Source organism: Microtus oregoni, unplaced genomic scaffold (assembly GCF_018167655.1).
Source record: "Microtus oregoni isolate MIOR12 unplaced genomic scaffold, Mior012 000013F_ref0000133, whole genome shotgun sequence".
Classification (NCBI taxonomy): Eukaryota; Metazoa; Chordata; class Mammalia; order Rodentia; family Cricetidae; genus Microtus; species Microtus oregoni.
In genome coordinates, this window is record NW_024543072.1 from 22,094,625 (window position 1) to 22,118,116 (window position 23,492).

Genomic DNA, 23,492 nt, shown 5'->3' on the forward strand with positions numbered 1-23,492 from the left:
CAGAAGATGGGGACCCCAAATCCAATTCCTAAGGCCTAGAGATTTCTCTGTTTTTCTGTCCAAAACTCAGAACCACTAGAGACAGTACTTACATAAGTTCAAAAGTATGAAAAACATCTATTTACTTTATATTTTTGTTTCATGATTTATGTTTATACTGTAGACTAAACAGAGTATAACAAGTCTGACTTCGGGCTTCTCAAAATTGTTACAATCAAACAGAATAATATAGGTAAACCAAGCCTACAGTAAACATAAATAAGTCAATTCTAGAAGGTACCACTATTAAACCATGGTACACACTGTATTGAACTTTCAAAAAATTCTTATGGTAGCTGGGCATGTTATTACATGCCTTTAATCCCATTACTGGGGAGGCAGAGGCAGGTGGATCTGTGAGTATGGGCCAGTCTGGTTTAAGAGTAGTTCCAGGACAGTGAGGGCAGTAACACAGAGAAACCCTGTCTCAAAACACAAAATGAAAAATATTCTTATAGAACCATTTTATTCTACACTTCTGTATTCTGATGTACTTATCTCCATAATGTAATGAATAGATTCCCACTTCTCCTAGGTATCTCTCAGAGTTCATTTTATTTTGTTTTGCTTATTTTCTGGTATGAGTTTCAGGTCCAAGGCCCTGTGCATTGTGAGTTACATTCTTAGCTCCTCTCTCCCTTCTAAATCATGATCAAAGAGACATAAAATCACAGGCTTGAAAACTACATAACCACAATTTTATTGAAACATTGAAAAAGAAGATATACATATTCCCTAATCTCAATCAATTTTAGAAAGAAATTACCTGGGTCAATGGTTCTACGGATCCAATGTATGTATCAGGACGGAGGAGAATATGTTCAAGTTGGGTCTTCTTCTGGTACACTCTCTCAACAGACAACTTCTTTGAAGAATCATTTTTGTTTGCTGTTTCCAATTCTTCCTTTTTTGCAGCATTGTTCTGATCAAAAAGAGTCTAAAATTAACCAAAATATCAAATCTACATACCCTACCAAGGGCAAACTAAAACGTGCATGGGAGCATGACACCCATCGTTCAGTCACTGAAATTCATGTCCTAAATATCACTGTTACTATACAGACTGCCTTACGATAATCAGTTAGTAAGACAGGGCCCCATGTCTCTAAGATATTAAGTTAATGTTTTGTGTTCCTCAAGACTTCCCAAAGGATTCGGGTTGCAGGCAGGCTACAGAATCCTAATAAAATCTGAGTGGCTCTGAGGATCGCCCAAAACAGCCTATGTAGTTAATAAATACAAGAGGCAGGTGGATCTCTGGGAGTTCAAGGTCAGCCTGATCTACAAAGTGAGTTCCAAGACAGCCAGGGCTGTTGCACAGAGAAACTCTGTCTCAAAAGAACAAAATAAATAAGTACAATACAGCCAAGACTAGCATGGTTTTTATAAAGTTCTCAAGTTGCTCATCTTAGTAGATCATGGCAGTTTCAGCTCAGAGTGACCCAATAATGAGGTGCCTACTGACTCATTCCTTTGCCAGGTCCAAGGATCTAACTAAAGCTAGGTAATGGTAATGGTAACCATTTCTACAACAGCAGAGAACTAAATCAAACTTCCACATCGAAAGACTCCCCTGTCTTTCTCGCAGTAACAGAACATTTCCTTCTAAATTCTATAACGCTGACTAATATAGCATCTCACTAATAAAGGGATTAATATGGTTATTTTCAGTTTCTTAACATAAATATAATACTATGTTTGAAATTACTTCTTTAAAATGACATCATATATGTTTAAAAACAAAATGCACGCCTTTTGGGTAACCTAAACAAAAATAAGACTTGTGTGTGTGTGTGTGTGTGTGTGTGTGTATAAAACAGAAAATAACAAGGAAATTCAAATATCAACTGCAACTTCAAGGCCTTAAATTTTATATAATACTAAAGGCATTTAATAATGCTTCAAGTACGACTACTTTTGCTGATTTTTACTATAGTCATATTATCTTTCACTTATATGTTTATCCATTAATAGTGCTCAGTTAAAAATAGCTTTGTATAAATGAAAGTAATTATTCCATATGCTTTTCATATTCTATTTCTGTCCAGAGTTTTATGATGAAATAGCTGACCAGAAATATAAACTATATTTTTAAAATACCAGTTCCTAATTTTGTAATAATGTTCTCTGCTATTGTGATGTTTATAGAAGTAGCCTATTTTTAAAATGAGAACTGCGTTGGTTAAATTTGTCAATTTGATAGAATGTAGAATAACCTAGAAGACAAAACTTGTGGGTGTATTTATGAAACTGTTTTAAAAACAGTTTAACAAAGATGGAAAAAGACTACCCTGAAAGTCAGCAGTATGCATAAAACACAAAGAATAAAAGGAGAAAGCAAGGAGAACACCAGCACTCATCTCTGTGCCTGCCGGATGCAGACGCAACATGACCAGCTCCCTTGTGTTCCTTGTACCACAGTTAGAGCCACTCTCATGCCCAAAGTAACCCCATTCTGTCCCCCTGCAAACATTCTCATCCATTTTTTACAGCATAAAACAAATTGGTCTAATCAAGTAAACCCTCTAACTGTACACCAAAATATACCCTTTCTTCTTCACGCTGCTTTATCAAGTATTTTATCACAGCAATGGGAGAAGTAATAACTAACAAAGGTTCTCGGAGTAGTTAGAACAATAATCATAATAAAATCTTTGTCTATGTACTTTAAAATGGTAGACCTACCCAATGAAAGGAAGGTGATTTTTTTAACCAATAACTTAGAAGGAATAGTCAAAGTATATGGTTATTGACATAAAGATTACAGATTTACAACAAGTACACAAATCTTTCCCATCAAGTTTACTTCTCTAAAACAAACATCATTCTAAAGAAAATATTTTCAGGATTAACTCAATCGGAAGTTAGTGTCTACCAATTTAGATTTCAAAATTCACCTTAGGAGTTTTTACTGAACTGAACTGAATCTGGAGATGTGAATAAAGGCCTGCCTTATGCCATTTTCAACAATTGAACCACATTCCTGCACCTTTCTAACAAATGGTTGGCATTTCTCCAAAATGGCTAGAAGAGAAAAAGAAGTGATCTGAATCTACCATATCCCATTGTCATTCTTGCAAAGACAACACTTGGAAAATCAGAACACATAGCATAAAGTCAACAAGACTGAAGATTAGGAAACTCCAAACCTCCTTTCCCCACAGAAACAGAGTTTATACTGTAATATATGAACCATTCATCCTTGTAAGAAATCCAGAAACTGTTAAGAAACTCCCTGAGGAGAACACAAAACCTCATCCAAGGCCACGACCCTTCCTCAGCAAGGCAGAACAGAGAGGAAATACAAGTTCTTTTCCTAAGTGGACCTCCAAAGGGAAAGTAGAAGTGCTACCAGAGGGACCATTTGCTATCTTGCTTGAAACTAAGCAAGCACAGGCAAGAACAGTTGCTAAATCAGGAGCTACTGAGAACAAAGGAAATCAAAATAATTTGGTCCAGCACCCAGAGTCCGTAGTTCTAGGAATATACATTAGGTGGAGCTCTAGTACCATAGCTTACTACAATGTGTACAGGATGACCCAGGAGGGCAGAGGAGGCAACCCACAGACTGCCCTAAATATAGATTTAGACATACCTCATCAGTGAACAAGCCCAGAGGTCATATCCCTGGGAAAGGTTTGCAAAGTCCCCTGATTCTCTAGATGAACTAACTAGCTAGAGAAACTACCCAGAATACAACCTGAAGAAGAGGAAGCTGAGCTTCGAAATGCTAGAGCCCCTGAGAAAAGGAAAGACAAAGAAAAGACATTCAAGGGACAAATTAAATCTCCACAGCTTGCCCCTTAAAAAAATGTGGTGCTTCCATCAGTAATCCTAGCACTTGATAAGTTAAGGCAGGAGGACTGCTACAAATAAAGGTCAGACTAGGCTAGAGATCCTGTCTCAAGAAGGAAAAGGGAAGGGAGGGGATGGGAGGGGAGGGGAGGAGGGAAGGAGGGAAGGAAGAGAGGAGGGGAGAAAAAGAATGGTAAAGAAAGGATAAAGGAAAGGGAAATAAGATAATGCTCAAGGAACCTGTACAGATGCACAGCTAAACAAAAAAAGTCAATAAAATGATAAGCAAAATGAGATAGTCAATGAAAAGACTCAAACATTATTTCTGAAACTAAATACAGTAACTAAAAATACACAAATACTCAGCAACAGACCTGGTCAACCTCAAGAAAAAATAGAAAATATAAAGACAGAAATTTCAAAGGCAAAGAAACCGAAATAAAGAAAAAAAATAAAGAATTAAAAAAAAAAAAAACTTGCCGGGCGGTGGTGGCGCACGCCTTTAATCCCACCACTCGGGAGGCAGAGGCAGGTGGATCTCTGTGAGTTCGAGGCCAGCCTGGTCTACAAGAGCTAGTTCCAGGACAGGGACCAAAGCTACAGAGAAACCCTGTTTCGAAAAAAACAAAAACAAAAACAAAAAAAAAACTTGTGGACTACCATAATCAAACAGAATATATACTACAAAACGTCTCAAATAAAAAGATAAAAATAAGTCAGGCAGTGATGGTGAATGACTTTAATTCCGGTAGTTGGGAAGCAGAGGCAGGTGGATCTCTGTGAGTTCTAGGCCAGTTTGGTTTACAGAAAGAATTCCAGAACAGACAAGGAACTACACTCAACTACACAGAGGAACCTGGTCTCAAAAAAAAAAAAAATCAAAAAGGAAGGAGGAAGATGTAAAGAAAGAAGGAGGAGGAGGAGGAGGAAAAGAAGGGAGGAGAAGGAAGGGGAGGAGGAAGGAGAGAAGAAGATAAAAACGGGAAGAACTTTCCAAATGTGAGGAGAGGAAATGGACAAAATTAGGAAGCTCACAGAATTCAAGCAAGTACAAGCCTAAAGGGAGCTCTCCGAAGATTATAACCAAACTTTCAAAGCCATGGACAGGGCTACAGGCCCATCCAGGAGGCCATAAGTTCAATTCCCAACATCATAGGAGAAAAAGTCGCAAAGGAGATAATCTTGACAGCAATACAAAAAAACAAACTATTCATATACTAGAGTGTTTCATTGGGTTATCAACAGATACCTACTAGAACAAAAAAAGTAGGGTGAGACATAAAAACCTAACCAAAATATCTGGCAAAACTGCCCTACAGACATTTTTTTTAAAATAACGTTTTTTAATCTTTAGGTTATAAAGAAGAAAATAAATAAAAGCTGAGCAAAGTCACTGATGAAAGCCCATCAAACTGAAACAAAGGTCATATGAAAATATAACCCTTCCTAGTAACAGCAAATACAGAGACAAATATAGAACTTTCAACATTAATATAAGAACATAATTACTTTAAAATATGGTATAAATGTTTAAAAACTATAAAAATAGTTGTTTATCTATGTTAATAGTATGCAGTACTAAAAAACATAACTTGAACTATAGTTTCTTGCCTGGTTTTATCTCTAAGCACTTATCATCCCAATTTTGCTCTAGTCTATGTCTTTTGATTAATTGCTGATAACCTAATAAAACCTTGTGGTTTAATAAACTGGGTAGCAGAAGTATGTATATAGCTTTTATATGCAACTTGCCAAGCTAAAATCAATTTAAAATTGAATGTTATCCCTTTAAGCTATTTTATGTAATTACAGCAATAACCATAAAGAAAATATTGAGAAAACAGAAGATGAGAAGAGAAAGCATAACTCCACAAAAGATGACCACAAAAAAAGAAAAAATAAACAAAAGAACTACAAGATATAAATAAAAATTAAAATTCCAACAGTAAATCCTTTCATATCAATAACTTCCTTAAGTATTAATGAGCTTAATGACTGTTAAAGCATATATTAGCCAATTTGGTTTTTTTAAATCCAACTACATAGTTCCCGCAGAGACACACTTTAGAACACATGGGCTCCAGGAGAGACGGTGAGGATATGTCCAAATAAAGCAGGATACCATAGATACATTACACCAAACAGACTAAGTGTGAACAAAACCGTGACAAAAGACAAAGATACTTCACCAGGAAGATATCATTGCTGTAAACGGACATATTCCTAACACTGGAGTAAACAAATATATAAAGCAAACATCAAGAGAGCTAAAGGGAGAGATAGACAGCAATATCGTGATAAGGAACTCCTCCACTCCATGTTCAACTATGGATAGGACAACCAGACCAAAAGTCAACGTGAAAACAAAGGACTTGAAGCACAAGACAAACCCAGGAGACATGTACAGAAGACACATTTTTTTTTCAAATGCACAGAAAGCATTCTTTGACACAAACCAGTTGTTGACTCATAAAATAAGTCTCAACAAACTGAAAAAGATTGAAGATGTACATCCTCTCTGTCTATAATAGAATGAGACTAGAAACAAATAGAAGGGAAACAGAAAGTTCACAAAGAGTAGAAATTAAACAATGTACTCATTAAACTATTAAAAAGTCAAAAAAGAAATCACAAGATAATTTAGAAAATATATGGGAATAAAGAAAAGCAAAAAAAAAAAGCACCAAAACTTATAGGCTCAAGATAAAGTAATAATAGCACATTTAAATTTTTAAAAACGAAGATGTTAAATCAATAGTGTACATTAAGGAACTATGCAATGAACTAAATCTAAACTCGAGAGGAAATAATAAGACTTGAGTCCCTCTGCCTTATGTCATCTAAAGTGGAATAGTGAATGCTTGCTAAAAAAAAAAAAAAAATATCAACTATATATATACAGTGAACGCACCGCCTAAAGCTCCAGAGAAGAAAGATCAGCCAAAGGCCCAGGTAATCTAGCTGTGTAGCACGCTGGCTACAGGAGAAGAAATAAAGAATGCCAGCAGCAGAGGTGCTGGCATAGGCAGCTGTTAATGATAATGTGTCTCACTGTATCTGGGGCTTCACTGCCATCTGGTCACCAAGACCACTTCTTTTTTTTTTTTTTTTTTTTTTTCCTTCAATAAACAGGACACTGAGTTTGGAGTTTAATTCTTGAAACATTTTTCTATAGGACCAAATTTATAATAACATCCCCACAAAGATACATTCCAGTTTATATTCAGACTGTTCTTGCCCAAGTTTTTTTTAATTAATTTATTTATTTATTAAAGATTTCTGCCTCCTTCCTGCCACCGCCTCCCATTTCCCTCCCCCTCCCCCGATCAAGTCCCCCTCCCTCATCAGCTCGAAGAGCAAACAGGGTTCCCTGCCCTGTGGGAAGTCCAAGGACCACCCACCTCCATCCAGGTCTAGTAAGGTGAGCATCCAAACTGCCTAGGCTCCCACAAAGCCAGTACGTGCAGTAGGATCAAAAACCCATTGCCATTGTTCTTGAGTTCTCAGTAGTCCTCATTGTCCGCTATGTTCAGCAAGTCCGGTTTTATCCCATGCTTTTTCAGACCCAGGCCAGCTGGCCTTGGTGAGTTCCCGATAGAACATCCCCATTGTCTCAGTGTGTGGGTGCACCCCTCGCGGTCCTGAGTTCCTTGCTCGTGCTCTCTCTCCTTCTGCTCCTGATTTGGACCTTGAGATTTCAGTCCAGTGCTCCAATGTGGGTCTCTGTCTCTGTCTCCTTTCATCACCTGATGAAGTTTAATATTCAGGAAGATGAGTATATGTTTGACCAAGACCACTTCTGAGAGACCTGCCTTGTTTACAGCCAAAACAGTCCCACTGTTGGTTCTCTGCCCTGTACCTGGGACAGTCTAGACTAGCTCTGTTCTCAGTTGTCGCCGAATGTAACATATGTACAAGAAATCATGTCATTTGCTGTCTCAGAGAAAAGTTTTTTTTAAGTTCTTAAAGTCAATGAAAGCAAGAGCTGTGTTGTTTTGCTTTTTAAGAGCAACAAAATTAACAAATGCTTTTTATGATTTAAATGTGCAATGTCCTGCACAGGCTCATGTTTCAATGACTGTTCCTAAGCTAGTAGTATTATTTTGGGAGGGTCAGAACCTCGAGGAGGTAGGTACTAGCCTGCATAAACAGGTCAGTAAAGTAGACCATTGAAGGTTACACTTACTGTTGGTACTAGCCTCAGCCCTTATGTGAATGACTCTGTCACACACTCTGTAATCTTCCCTGCTACAGGAGACTGAAATTCCTTGAAACCATGAACCAAAATAAGTCTCCTACTTTAAGTTGTTTGCCAGGTATTTAGGTCATAGCAATGTAAAAGTAACTAATTTAAAAAACTGGTAACAAAGAAGTAGTAATTGCTGTGCCTAAATCTGAAGTTGGTTTAGTTCTTTGGAACTGGTTTATGGGAGCAAATTGCAAGAGGCTTGATATGTGAACAGAAAAATCCCAAAATGCTCTAAGCAGAGTTAATGGGCACTTCTAGTAGGAGTTGGAAACGATCAGAATAACAACAGACAGTGAAGCCTGAAACCAAGGTTTCAAGTGCCAACAAGGACTCTATTGGGAATCGGCTAGAAACCATTTCTGTACATTTGGCAATGAATTTCTGCATATTTTGCTGTACCCTGGAAATCTGAATGACGATGAATTTAATATACTAATAATTTAGCAGAGGAAATTTAAAGAAAGCAGAAAAACTTGGGATGTGGCATAGTTATTGGCCAGGCTAGCAGAGCATGGGGGTGGGGGTTGTTTGGGCCAGAAAAAGAGCATTAGCGGAGTGAGAGGCCATGACAGTCAAAAAGAGATCAGAACTGTTCCAATGAAGCTAAACAATTTACACAGTAGGACAACAATAAAAGGAATGTAAAGCATTTAAGAATTGTTGGCAAGGGTCTTGGAGAGGTGGCTCAGAGGTTAAGATCACTGACTGTTCTTCCAGGGGTCCTGAGTTCAATTCCCAGCAACCACATGGTGACTCACAACCATCTATAATGAGATCTGGTGGCATATATGGAGGCTGAATGTTGTATACACAATAAATAAATCTTTAAAAAAAAAAAGAATTGTTGGCAAAACTTCACCCACCATAGACTCCAGAATATAAAACTACAAAGTCATTTAAAAGACTTCCCTTAAAATAAAATAAAATAAAATAAAATAAAATAAAATAAAATAAAATAAAATAAAGGGTGCTCTGGCCACTCGGGCCATCTAGGAATTGTTTCTCAGGTACAGCTGTCCAGGGACTCAAAGGCCACTGAAGTTATGGTCCAAAAGGCACAGTTTATGTCTAAAATTATCACAAGAGCTTAGCATTATCAGAATGATTCTGGTTTTGCAGATATCCAGAACTCAGGAATTACAAAAATCACAAAATATTCCACAAAGAATTTGAGAAAAGCCTATGGGACCAGGCACTGTCTGACAGGGTTGGATTCTCTGCAGGAGATAACCCATAGAGGACTATCAAAACTGTGACATTATTGTTTCACTTGAAATAGAGTCCCCAAGAAAAACTACAGGTACTAAGTAACCCATGTGGGCTTCAAATGGCTAGGACATAAGGGTGGGTCCACTCAAGTCCACGGAGCTTACATCACGCAACTACAGGTCTGTGCTGCTGTATGTGGGGCTCCAAGACTCAGCATTTGTCCTGTGGACCTGTGCTGATAGGTTTGGCCTTTTCTTAGTACTCTTTTGTTCTTCATTTTTGGAACAGTAATATCAACTGTGTGCTAACGTATATTGATGTTGGTAATATTTTTGTCTTATAAGGGGTCAAAAAGATTGACTTGTGTCTAAGTAGAGACTCAACTAGGCTTTTGATAAATGTTAGAAGATGGATTGAGTACACTTTGCTTTGTAAGATGGCCATGAATCTAAGAAAACCAGGGGTTTTGCCATGGTTTGAATGTGAAATGCCCCCCACAGGCTCAAGTTTGAATGCTTGGTAGTATTAGTCTGGAAAGCAATGGGACCTTTATGTGATGAAGTCTAGCTAGAGAAATCTGGTCACTAAGGTTGTGTCTTTGAAAGATCCCTGGGCCCAGTTTCTACCTCACTCTGCTTCCTGCGCTACCACCACCATGTGAGCAGTCACCACTACAAGCTCTGTCACTGCACCTTCTCCACCGTAACACTGAAATTCTGGAACTATGAGCTAGTAAATCTGTCCTCTCGATTTTCATCAGGCATCCCAACACAGCAGCACAAAGGAACAAATATACTTTAGCTAAACTGAGTTGTTTCAAAAAGAATGTGACTGAAACTAAAACAAGGAACATCACAATTTATGCCACAGGAAGGTTTTCTAAGGGACAGCTAAAATTATATGCCAACCATTAGATAACCTAGAATCAACTGCTGAATTTGGGGGAAAAACTTAAGTCATGCTTGATCATACAGGAAAAAAAAAAAGAATCTAACAAGGGGGAGAGATAACTAAGCAGTTAAGAAAATGTGCTACAGAGAACATGGCCTACCAAATCAACTAAGCAGGGCTCACACAGGCTCAGAGACTGAAGCAGTAAGCACAGGGCCTGCATGGGTCCGCACCAGAACCCACTGCATATTTTAGAGCTGTTAGATTGATATTTTTGTGAAATTCCTAACAGTGGGAGTGTGGGTATCTTTCACTCCTTTGCTTACTTTGAGACTTTTTCCTATTGGGTTGCCTTGTCCAACCTCGATATGAGGATTTTTGCCTTATTTTATTGTATCACGTTTTGTCCTGTTTGGTTGCCATTTCTTGGAGGCCTGCTCTTTTCTGGAGAGGAAACGGAAGGGGGGGGGGGTAGGGTGTGAGGAAGAGAGGTGGGAGAGAGCTGGGAGGAGTAGAGGGAGGAAAAACTGTGGTCAAGATGTATTGTATGAGAGAAGAATCTATTTTAAATGAATAAATAAATACGAGAAAGAAACAAAAAGAATATGTGCTACTCTTTAAAGGGACCCAAGTTGAGCTTCCATATCAGGTGCGTCATAACCACCTGAAACTCCAGCTTCAAGGGATCTGACACCATCGCCTAGCCTCTACAGCAGCAGTTCTCAACCTATGGGTCGTGACCCCCTTGGGGATCGAGCAACCCTTTCAATGGTATTGCATATCAAATATTTACAATTCATAACAGTAGGAGAATTAAAGTTATGAAGTAACAATGAAAATGATTTTATGGTTGGGGGTTCCCACAAAGTGAGGAAGCGTATTACAGGGTCATGATGTTAGGAAGATTAAGAACCACTTACTGCGTTACAGACGGCTGTATACTGTGTTACTCAGCACAGTCATATACATGTAAATAAAACAAAATCTTAAAATGAAACTTCTATCACTATGGACATCACATAAATTTAAGATAACTGAGCATTTTTAAGTTGTTTAATGGATTAACTAACTACACTATTAAGTTGAGCATGATGGTATATACCTGAATTCATAGCACTTAGGAGCCAGAAGCAGGAGGATTGCCACAAATTTAAGGCCAGCCTGGGATACAAAGCAAGTTCCAGGGTTATATGGCAGAACTGGTTAACAAGAATTACTGTTCTTACAAAGGACCTAGGTCCAGCTCTCAGCACCCATATCATAACCATCTGTAACTCTAGGGCCAGGGGTCTGAGAACCTCAGTTAGTCTCCTAGGCACTGCAACCACACGTATGCATAAAGGCACAGACACATTCACATAAAAACAACTATAATGTTTGTTGAGCAAAGTTACAAAAGAATAAGAGTCTATTTTGTCAGAAAAATTATACAAATACATACATGCATAACAGAGACTATGGACATATATATACCCAACAGAATGCCAAGAAAATTTATCTACAGAAAGTATAAATGTGGGTCATTTTATTTTTACTTTTGATATATTTTCTAATTCTCTCCAATTAATTCAGAAGTGTTTAAAAGCTTGTTAATTCATGCATGCGAAAATAAAATTAAACTAGAGGCACTGTTTATACTAGTTATCATGTCTGCAGCCGAAACTTTCTCATTATGATCTGGATAAAAGTAAGTAAAAAATAAAAATACAAATAACACTGGCAGTCTTGGCAAAGGAGAAAGCAGAAAGTAACATTTCAGTCAACTTGCCTTTTATGTTCCCGTTTTCAGCAATGTATGAGCAGTACCCATTGGTTCACAAGCCTCAACACTGGAGGTTCCCACGAAACATCTACAAGCTTTTCTAATAGGAATCTCCAAGAAAAGCCTCATTTAGTTCCTGGAGACTAGCAGAAACTTAACTCTTGAGATTACTGGTCAGGCCACTAAAAATCAAAATCTAGAGGCTTGGAGAAAAAAAATAGCCCCTCAGTTAACTAATGGGATGATCCTATGCCCTCAAGAAGATGTAAGTACAAATCCCCTTGGCTGAGCAGAGAGTAGCTACAGGAGAGATAAGGCTTTCTCCCCTGGTTATCAACACCACCTCTATCTCTAGAAGGAGATGTGCCCAGAAGCTTAACCAGTTTAAACACTGTTGCTGAAGACATGAAGAACAAGAAATTAGCTTCAACAAACACACATTTGCAAACTCCTATCTACACCTTTCCTTCAGAAACACCCTCCCAAACCAAAGGGCAAACTAAGCTTTCACCATGATAAAAGGCAGGAAGACACTTATCACAGGGTTAGAGATGTATGTTCACTCATCTGTTGTGTGCCAGCATCATGGGAGGTATCTGGGACATTCCAATACTTTCATAAAAGCTCCACCAAGTAGATGCTGCCATTATGATTCCCAGCCCACAACTGCCTCTGTCACGTGCCTATCAGCTTCTGACCCATTCTCTATTCTTGTTTCCTTCTTGACAAACAAGAATAACAGCTTTTCTTTAAAATGGGGGTCTGTTTGTAGTCAGGTTTTAAAAAGATACACAAAAGGCTTGCTTTTAAAAATTACACTTAGTAGAATATAACTCTCAGCATCAACATTTAACAGACCTGAAACTACAGGAGACCAATCTTACTTCTCCTCATATTACAAGAAGGACTTCTAAATACTGTGAAGTTACCACTACTCGGGAATTGGATGAGGAACATTGCTACCTACAAGTGATGTATGAATGATAGATTCAGGAAGGTATCCAATGAATAGCCATTTCATCAACAATAACTGAGGGTAGATATGTATGCAGACCTTTGCTACACATGACAAAGGATATAGACAAGGTCTCTGAATTTAGAAGTGTATGTTATTGTTAAGATAAAATTATCATACATCAACATCCCCTAAAAACTTATGTTTTATGATAAAGTAACAAAAGTTCAATTTTTTAAGTATAAATTAAAACTATTTTAAAAAGCATGAACTGAAAAATAAGTTTGACGAGACTCTAAACTAGCCTTAAAGAGCAATTAAGATTTAGACTGCCAGCCAGAGGATGGCAGTGGTGCACACCTTTCATCCCAGCACTAGAAAGCAGAGGCAAGCGGATCTCTGTGAGTTCGAGGCCAGTCAGATCTATAGAGCTAGTTCTAAGACAGCCAAGGCTACCAAAGCAACCCTGTCTTGAAAAAATAAAATAAAAAAATTAAAAGTAGAAGACTGAGACTGCTAGTGAAAAGGAAAACAGGCATTCCCGACGAGATGAAGCGTCAATGTGTAAAGGAAACGGTAAGAGATCATCTGCATATGGGAACGGTAGAAAACTAACCTCAATGGATAGGGCACACAGAATATGAACACAGACTTGCATTAATGACCCAGTAAAGTTCTTAAAGCAAAATTTTAAACTGTTTAAATCTAGTGATGTTTCTTTAATTAGCAATCCATAATATGGACCAGCAAGATAGTCAGTGGTTAAAAAGTTTGATCCCAGGATTCACATGGTAGAAGGAAAAAAACCAACTCCCAAAGGCTGTCCTCTGACTTCCACACAGGCGCTGTGGTATGTGTACCCATGCACATATATACACAATCAATTGATAAATATAATTTTTTAAAGAAATAGCCACAGACAGAAAACCACAACTGATCAAAATGCAGAGTTGTGGAGCTCAATCCCAACTGATTCATCTGCAACACAACTCCTGCATCTAAGGCTCAGGGATACTGAAGGACAGACAGCAGAAAGATTGTTAAGAGCCAGAGAAACAGGAAGTTTGCTGTGGTATCATGTCTCCTGGGACTCTCAGAAGCTATCTCAATGAAGTCTCACCAACAAGGCTGCCTAAACATGACCAGAACAAAGCTGACATGTACAGGCATGTTAACTAACATGAAAGGGGATAAACTCTGGAGGCCTCAACCCCAGACAACAAAACTACAGACAATGAAAGTATCCTGAGATGGTAGAAACAATCTTCCCAAAAGAAGAACACATCAACTAGCTGGTTATCCAACACCAAACAGACCTGAAAACATACATACAAGAAACATTATATGGATTGAGCGGACTGTATTTATATATTCAGGAATATACACATATCCATACATACACACATATATGTAACAATTAAAGAAAAAAAGGCTAGGAATTTGAAATCGAGCAAGGGGAGGTACATGTAAAAGCTTGGCAGGAGGAAAGGAAAAAAGAAATGATGTAATTATAATCTTAAAAAGTGTACTTTTAAGCCGGGCGGTGGTGGCGCACGCCTTTAATCCCAGCACTCGGGAGGCAGAGGCAGGCGGATCTCTGTGAGTTCGAGACCAGCCTGGTCTACAGAGCTAGTTCCAGGACAGGCTCCAAAGCCACAGAGAAACCCTGTCTCGAAAAAACCAAAAAAAAAAAAAAGTATATTTTTAAAAATAGCTACAGTAAAAATGTATGTGATATATGTCATCATCTTTTACCGCATCATAAGATAGGAATACCTCAGTCTCTGGTGTTTAGCGGTGGTCCTAAGTTTTAATTTCTTATTTACCTATTTATCAAAATCATATATTAACAAAGGCATTATAATAAAATGTCTTATAAGAATGGGGTTTTTTGATCATGCAAGGGAGAGCTGGAGGTTCCAATCAAACAGATATATTTTATATATTTTTAAAGAAACTATGTTGTAGCTATATTTAAAAAAACAAACAACTTTCACAGATAAACATAAAGTTTATAGATAAATTATTGTAATACTAGGATTTGTTATTTCAAAGTAATGAGGAGAAAGGTGGGTGACTCTGAGTTGAATTTTACTGAAGCCTGATGATACATGCACAGTATACTATTATATACAGAATATTATACTATTCTGCTTACCACATTTTTATATATTTTGTCACTTTATCTATTATAACATTTTTATTTTATTTTTAATTAAAATAAAATTACATTCTTTCCTTTTTTCTCCCCCCCCAAGCCCTTCCATATTCCCTCATTATATTGTTCAATCTATCAAGCTAGAATATTCATTGAAAAGATATAGTAGTCATAAATTTATATTCTGGTATTTTCACAAGCATTTGCTATAACCTGATATAAAGATTATCAGAATGAAAGACTAGCATGCTCTATTAATCAAGTTTTGCAGCTAAAAGTTCAAGAAACTTGACTGATTGCTTTAGATTAAAAAATAAAATTAAAAAAACTTTCACGATCTGTCTTTATTTATTTATTTATTTATTATGTATACAATGTTCTGTCTGTGTGTATGCCTACAGGCCAGAAGAGGGCACCAGACCTCATTACAGATGGTTGTGAGCCACCATGTGGTTGCTGGGAATTGAACTCAGGACCTTTGGAAGAGCAGGCAATGCTCTTAACCGCTGAGCCATCTCTCCAGCCCACGATCTGTCTATTTTAACTTTAAATAGTTATAACATTTTTTAAATTATTAAAATTTCAGCTAACTGTAAACCAAAATCAAATCAAATGAACTATTGTTAGTAGAAATTAATGAGTGTTAAACGCCACTCTGTTGTGTTGTTTCTGACTCTGAAAGGCAATCTTTCATCACAAGACAGTTCACATCATGACACACTGTCCTAAGGCTACACAGCAACTCCTTGCTCAGCAGAGTATAGTGGATTAACTCCATTTTTGTATTATTCACAAACAGGTGGCAACATAAGACTAGCTTCACTAAGGTGAGCACATGCCACTGCAATAAGCCTCCAAACTCCTATAATGAAAATTTAATTTTTCACCTAGCTAAAATATCTCATGTAAAGTCAACAGTAAACTATTATTCCTGAATGTGACTTTCTTAAACTGTGCCAGTAACAAACATTAATTCATCACTGTGAATTCTCAATGCACTGCTTAAGGAAATGGAGATAGAAAGATTAAGTTCCCTGAAAGTCTCACCTACAATATGTATTGTAGACAGGCTCTGAACCTCTATCAAAGCCCTTATCAACTCACTGCATCTTCCCCCAGTGAAGAAAACCAGCCAGGCCCAGAGGGACACTGACATGTGTGATTTCAGCAGGCAGGAAGCTCAGGAAAGAGGATCACAAGTTCAAAGCCCTTCTAGGTAGGTGAGTGGGAATATATACTCTCTCTTATACACACACAAGAAATTAAAGCAGCCTACAAGGTTTATTACAGACATAAAGATGCTCACATTACAAACATAAAGCAAGCACCAAACCTGAAAGAGGACTTCTAATGTGATAGTCTTTTCAACTAATTCAACAAAAATATACTTTATAAGACCAAATTTTTATTTTACTGCAGTCCCATAATCTATTTTATAGTAAATTTAACCAATAAGTCTATTTTAATTTCAAATAATTTTTTTCTAATTTTGAATGAAACTACACAAGGTTTGTTCTACTTCTTATGAAAATTAAAGTTTTTCCATTGAGCATTAAGGAAAAAGTGTACCATTATTATAAAGCTAATAATAGCCAAATTAAAATATTGCTATCATAAGCAATAAAAACAAACAATCTAACTGTGGCACAAAATGTTTGCCATAGTGACAGAATTTAACATTGGCTGCTCTCCCAGAGCACCTAGGTTCCAGAGGTCCAGGGTGGCTTACAACCATCTGTAGCTGCAGTCCCTGAATATTGATGCCCTCTTCTGACCTCTCTAGGCACCAGGCATGCAAGTGGTGCACAGACATACAAGCAGGCAAAAAACACCCATACACACAAAATAAAGTAAAAACACTTGTCACTGTGGAACCAAATCACAGATCAGCCCACTCAGATCTCAGTGCTTCCACTATTACGGGGGACATTAGCACATGATCACGCTTCGTGTTCATCTGTTTGGTTTTAGTAATAGAGGCAAGGGGGAGTCACTTCAATCTTTCTTCCTATGAACACATACCCACTAAGTTATTAACTTTCCTTCTCCAGTCATACTCTCATGCCTCCTTATCTAGTAGTAATGCACATATTTCCAGAGTTTTGCAGATAAATTAATCTGCAAAAAACCTTGGCCACAGTAATGCAAATGGTTAAGTGGTCCTGCTGCCCATTAGAACACCCTTTTTACAAGCAATACTCAACAGCAGGCAAGACGGCTACTCAAAGCTCATCTAAACCTCAGCCAAACAAAGAAAACAAGGAACAAAAATGCCAACCAATACAAAAGTCCCTTGGTGTATTCAAAAGGCGGGCAACTGGGATCTTCGGGAAGGAGTGTGTTAAAGTCTCTAAAATCTGTCAATTTTCTGTCCCGGCTACCCCCCCCCCCCATTGGGCTAAGCGCGGCGCCTTGCTTGGGACGTAACCCTAGTCTGAACTCAGTGCTGAGTAAGTGAAAGGCTGGAGTTATCGATCTGTCGTGGGAACCCTGCTCTAACTGTTCCTGCTGCACTTGCTGCTCCCCCTTCCCACCGGGAACCGAGCTCCTCCCGCAATCCTCCAACTTCAGGCTCCAGCACCCCTTCGCCTCTTGGGGACATCCCTCGGCCCCCACACGTTGTACTCGTAAAGCTGACGTAAGTAAAGCTCTTCTTTTAGTAATCCCCACCGGCAGATGGACCAGCTGCGGTCTCTAACCTGCTGTCAAAGTCATCCCAAATACCCTCTCGGCTGTGGAATGAGGCTGTCCTCGGGGAGGCGCGCGCCGCGGTGACCATTCAAGTTCACGTCCCTCCGGGACAGGCCTCCGGAAGCGGTAGCATTTGGCACTCGCACAGGGCCCAGGTTCTGCACTGTTTTCTGGTGCTGTGCTTATATGGAGGCCCGCGCGATCGGGGGGTCCCCCACGTCTCGGTGTGCACCCTGAAGTTTCAGGCGAGCCTTCTCCAGCAGCCTGGGGCCCCCGGTGGAGACCAGAAGCAGAGAGAAAAAGGCAGGCAGGGCCCGCCAGGGCGCCCGCCGCGCTCTCAACCCCCGCCCCGCTGCTCCCGCGGCCCACGAACAATGCGCCCGCCCGCGCCCGCTGCACTCACCACCCAGGTCAGCGCCCCATCAGCACCCGCGAGGCTGGTCTTGGCCATGGCAGCACCTCCCGCGCAGGCCAGGGGCTGCTGCTCGCGCTCCGGGGCCGCCCGGGCCCGCCGCTCGCACCGACCGCTGCGCGCCGCGCTCCGCGCTCCTAGCCGCGCCCCATGGCGGGCCGGAGCCGCTGAGGAGGCCGCGCCGTCCGCCGCCCTCAAACTCGAGCGCGGCGCCCGGGCCTAGAGCGCAGCCGACCGAGGGCGAAGAGGGGCTGGCGGGGCGGCGCGGCCTCCCGGTGTCCAGGCGGAGGGGATGGCGACCGAGGAGGAGGTGGCGAGGGTCTGCAGCGGCCGGCGCGGGCCGCCCGGGAGGCGCGAGCCGGAGGAGCCCCGGGACGCGACGGAGGCGCAGCTTCTCCTCACGCCAACCGAGGCCGCGGAGTCCTCGCTGCGCTCGCCGCCGCCACCGCCTCGGAGGCCGCCACCGCCTCGAAGGCCGTCCAAGCGGCGCCCGACCCCGGTCCTCTGGAGCGCAGGCCGAGAGGGACAATAAACAGAGCCGCCGGAGTCGCCTCCCTCTAGTCCGGCATAACACCGCACACACAGGCGCGCTCCGGGAGGGGGAGGGCGCGGCGGCCACCCGGCTGTCAGTCAGCCGGAGGCCGTCCAATCACGGCCTTGGATCAGCAGCCCGTCAGCCAATCCAAAAATCCCAGGCCCCCAGAGGGGCGGGACCCGAGGGGAAAACGTCATTGCGGGTAGCAACTGAGAGGCAGACTTGGGTTTTTTTGTTTGCGTGTGAGAGAGTGTGTGTGTGAAAAAGAGAAAGAGCGAATGGGGTTTCCGTCTGAAGGGAGAGCGGGCGGCTGTCAAGGGTCATTCCGGGCGGCCACCGGAGCCGGCAGTCCTGCGCCGAGGGCTGGGGAACCCTCCGGGCTGTGTCCTGCAGACCTGCCGGGAAGCCACCGAGGGTGGGGGCAGGGAGGCAGGAAGCCTTAGGCGTCCCTAGGGACTGCACCGCCCCCCCCCGCCCCCCCCCCCGTAAGCTTGCAAACTGCAGATGGGACTGGCAACGCTCCTTGCAGCCGGACCAGGCCCCCAGGTCCCAGATTGCTGTTGTGCAAAGCATCACCCACCAGGCAGCCCCCTCTGTCCTTCATCTGCCCGTCCACAAACACGACAGTCTGTCCTCAGAGCCGTCATTTAGAGAACTTGAGATAAGGGTGCCCGGTCCAGGGAAGGAACGCGAGCAGGTCATGGTTCCCTTTCCGGGCTACTACTGACCTTCCTGTGAACAATGCAAACAGGTCCCTGTCACTTTCATCTGTCAAGAACTGCACCATCACCACCCCTAAGAGGGTACGCATATCCTTTAGAACTTCAGAGACATTTTCAGATACACCCAGGGGAATAGATTGATTGGTGTGGAAGCTTTCTAAGAACAAAATGAGCTGCACCAAAGCCTTTGGCAGATGGAGGAGCGCTTGACTTCACCCAGCCTGTAGATGGAATCGCATTCAACAAGTTGTCCTTGGGTACTCCGCTGTGCCAGGCGTGGCAGTGGGTTTAAAGTGACGACAGCCTCAGAGGTCAGTCTTCCAAGAATGACTAACAAGAGATGCGGAGGATTTACAGCTTTGTGTGCCGGTGTTTCTGTGAGTCTCTCTGGGAGAACAAAAATATCTGGGGTCGCACCTCTCAGACACATTCTCAAACCAAATGGGATGAACTCTGAAACACGGGAATAATTTAAATTAAATATTAAATTAAATTAAATTATGTATGCTTTATATAGAAGCCAAGATATATCTTGGCTTCTATATAAAGCATACATAATATATAGTCTCTTTCTCTGATTTTTGAAAGAAAGTCTCTATGTAGCTTAGGTTGACCTTGAACGCTTGATCTTTTTGTCCGAGCCTCTCAAAAGCTGGGATTACATGTTACATGTATTATCACCATACCCAGTAGCTGTCTCTTTTTCAAAATACATCAGATTTTGAGCTCAAAATCCAAATAGTTAATTAGTAAAAATTTATGTCCATCTTCCAGTTTCCCTTACCTGAGGCACTACTAAACCCATTAGCCTTCTAAGAGTAAATAAACTTCTTTAATGTTAGTTTATTCTTTAAAAACACTAACGTAGAGGCTGGAGAGATGGCTCAAAGGTTAAGAGCATTTGCTCCTCCTGCAGAGGATCCTGAGTCAGTTCCCAGTATCCACATGATAGTTCAGGACAATCAGTAAGAGCCAATGCCCTCTTCTGGCCTTCTTGGGCACCAGGCATCCAAGTGGTACACAGATATACATGCACATAAACAGTCATATACATAAAAATTTTAAAAAATGAAAACGCTGACCAAAAAGAACTATGTTAGTTAATACACAATGTTAAATGAGGACATGAGCATTTTAAAGCAGAGATTTGGAACAAATGGCTGAACCCCAAAGCTAAAAGACTGTGTGTCTAACAGACTTGCATTTATAATAAAATTGGTTGCTCACAACTCGACCACAGAGTTTCCTTGAAGAATTAACACCAAGTAATGTCAAGTAATGTATGGATAGGAGTGTGGAGGCTTCCAATCCAGTAACAGCCTGTTTAAGGATGATGATGATGATGATGGTGCCTCGTTCATGCTGAGTTAAGTGGACCTGCCCCAGAGCTACAGTCCTAGTCTTTTTCCTTTTGTTTCATTGTTTCTACTTTTTACTCTGAGACAGTCTCCCTAAGTGTCCCAAGTTGATCTTGAACTTTCCATTCTCCTACGTCAGAGCCCCACATTAAGTGGGGTTACAGGCCTGTGCTACCACACCGGATTGATTTGTCCTTTTGTTTCACTACTATGTCGTTCTTGCATATGTACGCACACTACGTTTAGAGACAACTTAAATTCAGTAGTGACCCATGTGTCATAGTGATAAACTTTAGAAGTCAAAGTTGTGTTCATAACTGTAAAAATAAAGAGCTTTATTGAATGACCTTTCTCAGCAACCATGGATTTGCAACTTTAAATGTTATTTGGGTTTATGTGGCTTTTGTTTTGGTACAGTGTCTCGCTCTGTAAGCTGATCTTACCCTTAGGATCCTCCTGCCTCCGCTAGACTTCTAGGCATGCTCTGCTATGTCCAGCCTATTGAGTACCTGCTCTGTTAAGTACTTGGGACATTGAAAGTTAAGCAATAAAGATAGTTCCCCCATTGGGTTTATATAATTTTATTATATATATTTTTGACTGGGTTTTATAATTTTGACCCAATAATTTTAGATACAAAGGCAATTTTATACTTGCTTATTTGCTGATCTACCCCCATAAAGCCACACCTATCACTAAACCTTATACACAGTGGTTAATTTAATCAATCCATAAAATATAGAAAATAGTTTTTGAAAACTATAAGGGCCTATAGGACAGAGTTCTACTGAAACCATGTATTGCTCCAGTGTTGAGATTCCATGCAAGTCCTAATGTTTCAGGCAGCAAGTGTTTAGAGCTGCTACAGCTTCCCCAAACCCCATGCTGTCCCCATTGTGTTAATTGTTGGAATTGTTGGATACTGAGTATGTATAAAGTTGCTGGAGTTGGTGCAAGAAGAAAAGTTACAATGTCTGGCATGCGGTATTCGGTTACAATACAACCTTTAAATGTAACTAGTTTGGTGGACTTCCGTTTTCTTCAGAAGTGGGATACAGAGAAGGAAGAAAGGTTCTCTAAATGTAGCCTTTTATTTTTGTAGTCTGTCCATAAGGAACTATTGTAGATTAACTCTGATTGTCAGACTATTTAACTTCTCCGTGTGTGTGTGTGTGTGTGTGTGTGTGTGTGTGTGTGTGTGTGTGTGTGTTATGGACAACTGAAGACACATTTCTGAGTGTCATCACCACTATAAAGTAAAAAAAAAGAAAAACAAACAAAAACATCTAAATGTCTTTAGGTTCCTACCTGTAATGAATACCAGATGTTTATTTTTGTTTTGAAGGAATTTGGTTTTATTGGTTTGAGTCCAGTAAACTGTTCTGATCCCCTGGTAAGGTTCTAATTACTTGTATAGACAGAAGGAACATCTTCATTTAATTTTCCTTGATATAAATCAATAATAATTAAGGGCTCTTAACTGCTCTCCTGAATTAAATAATGTAGAAAATGCAATTAGCTCATGCCTGACTTAAAGCTGTTCTGTTCTTTGCAATGGAGTCTAATAGACTGGACTTTCTCAGAACAACCACTTTGTCCTGAAAAGACCCGTTGAGAACACCGAGGTACCATCATCAGCCTGCCTTTCACAGACTGATGCCCACCACTGGCATGCCTGCAGCTCAGCTACATTTGAAGTTCTACAACATCGGCCCCTCCCAGGTACTCTAAAAGTTATATCTGAATCAAACAAGGTAGCCACAACCTCCCCACTTGTCTGTTCCCATTTCTGGAGTAAGAAATTCCATAGCTGGAGCTGCAATGTTGCTTTTATTCTGCAATATGTTACGATGGTGAAGCCCAGGATGGGTTAGAAACACCTATACTAGAAAATGTCCAGGAGGAAAGCCTCGAAGTCAGAGGACTTCTTAAATAAACCAGGGAGGAGAACTTGAAAGTCATTGGTGATGTTAATTGATTATCAAAGCGCTGACGCACACCATCTTCCAGGGCATCAATTAGCAACAACAAAAGCAAGCTCTCCTTCTTTTCAAAACTGTTAGATTAGCCCTGATATTTCATATATGAGTATTATGCTGTCTAGCAGCTTTCCTCTTTGCTTTGAGAAGCTTGTCAGAAAGCAAGATGATGCAGAAGTCTAAAGAAGAGTGGTTCTCTAAGAAACACATTCCTGTTTTAAGTGTTTGGGACAAACAGAAAAACAAAGCCAGCCTGCCTGGTAAATCCCCCTCTCGATGTTGCTTCATCACCAACCAAGCGTCTGGTACATTGTCAGTGTTCAGTAAGTGTGTGGTCAAGCTGAACAATGAAGCATTGGTTTCCTTCATGCCTATGCCTGTGTTCACAGTCAACCATTTGACATTTGCTCTTCAGCATCTGAAGTCTTTGGCATTTTGGGAGCATTCTTTGTTGAATACTAGAGAGGGTAACAATTCCTTAAACTGTTGATTAACACACTACCAAGAATCCATTAAATGGGCCAGGCATGGTGGCACACACCTGCAATCCCAGCTCTCAGTAGGCAGAGAAGAAGATCACTGCAAGTTTGAGGACAGCCTGGTCAACATAGCAGGTTCCAGACAGCCCAGCCATGGTGGGGTTAGGGGGCAGCATTGGTTTCTTTTGGGGAATGAGAAATAGGATTTTGTGAGCAATGAAAGAAGAAGAAAGATCCCAGTACCAGGAAGGAGACTAG

The 23,492-nt window shown here is 40.6% G+C and overlaps 1 protein-coding gene across 1 annotated transcript in view; it reads right to left on the reverse strand.

The window, feature by feature from the left end:
• Top2b (DNA topoisomerase II beta) overlaps window positions 1-18,832 on the reverse strand; it is a 61,298-nt gene extending 42,466 nt beyond the window's left edge. The window contains exons 1-2 of the mRNA XM_041662943.1: window positions 18,153-18,832; window positions 806-961 (exon numbers count right to left, since the gene is read on the reverse strand). Of these exons, the coding sequence (XP_041518877.1) occupies window positions 806-961; window positions 18,153-18,200 (204 nt within the window). The 5' untranslated portion in view covers window positions 18,201-18,832. The remainder of the gene's footprint in view (window positions 1-805; window positions 962-18,152) is intronic.
• Between the last annotated feature and the right edge of the window lie 4,660 nt (window positions 18,833-23,492).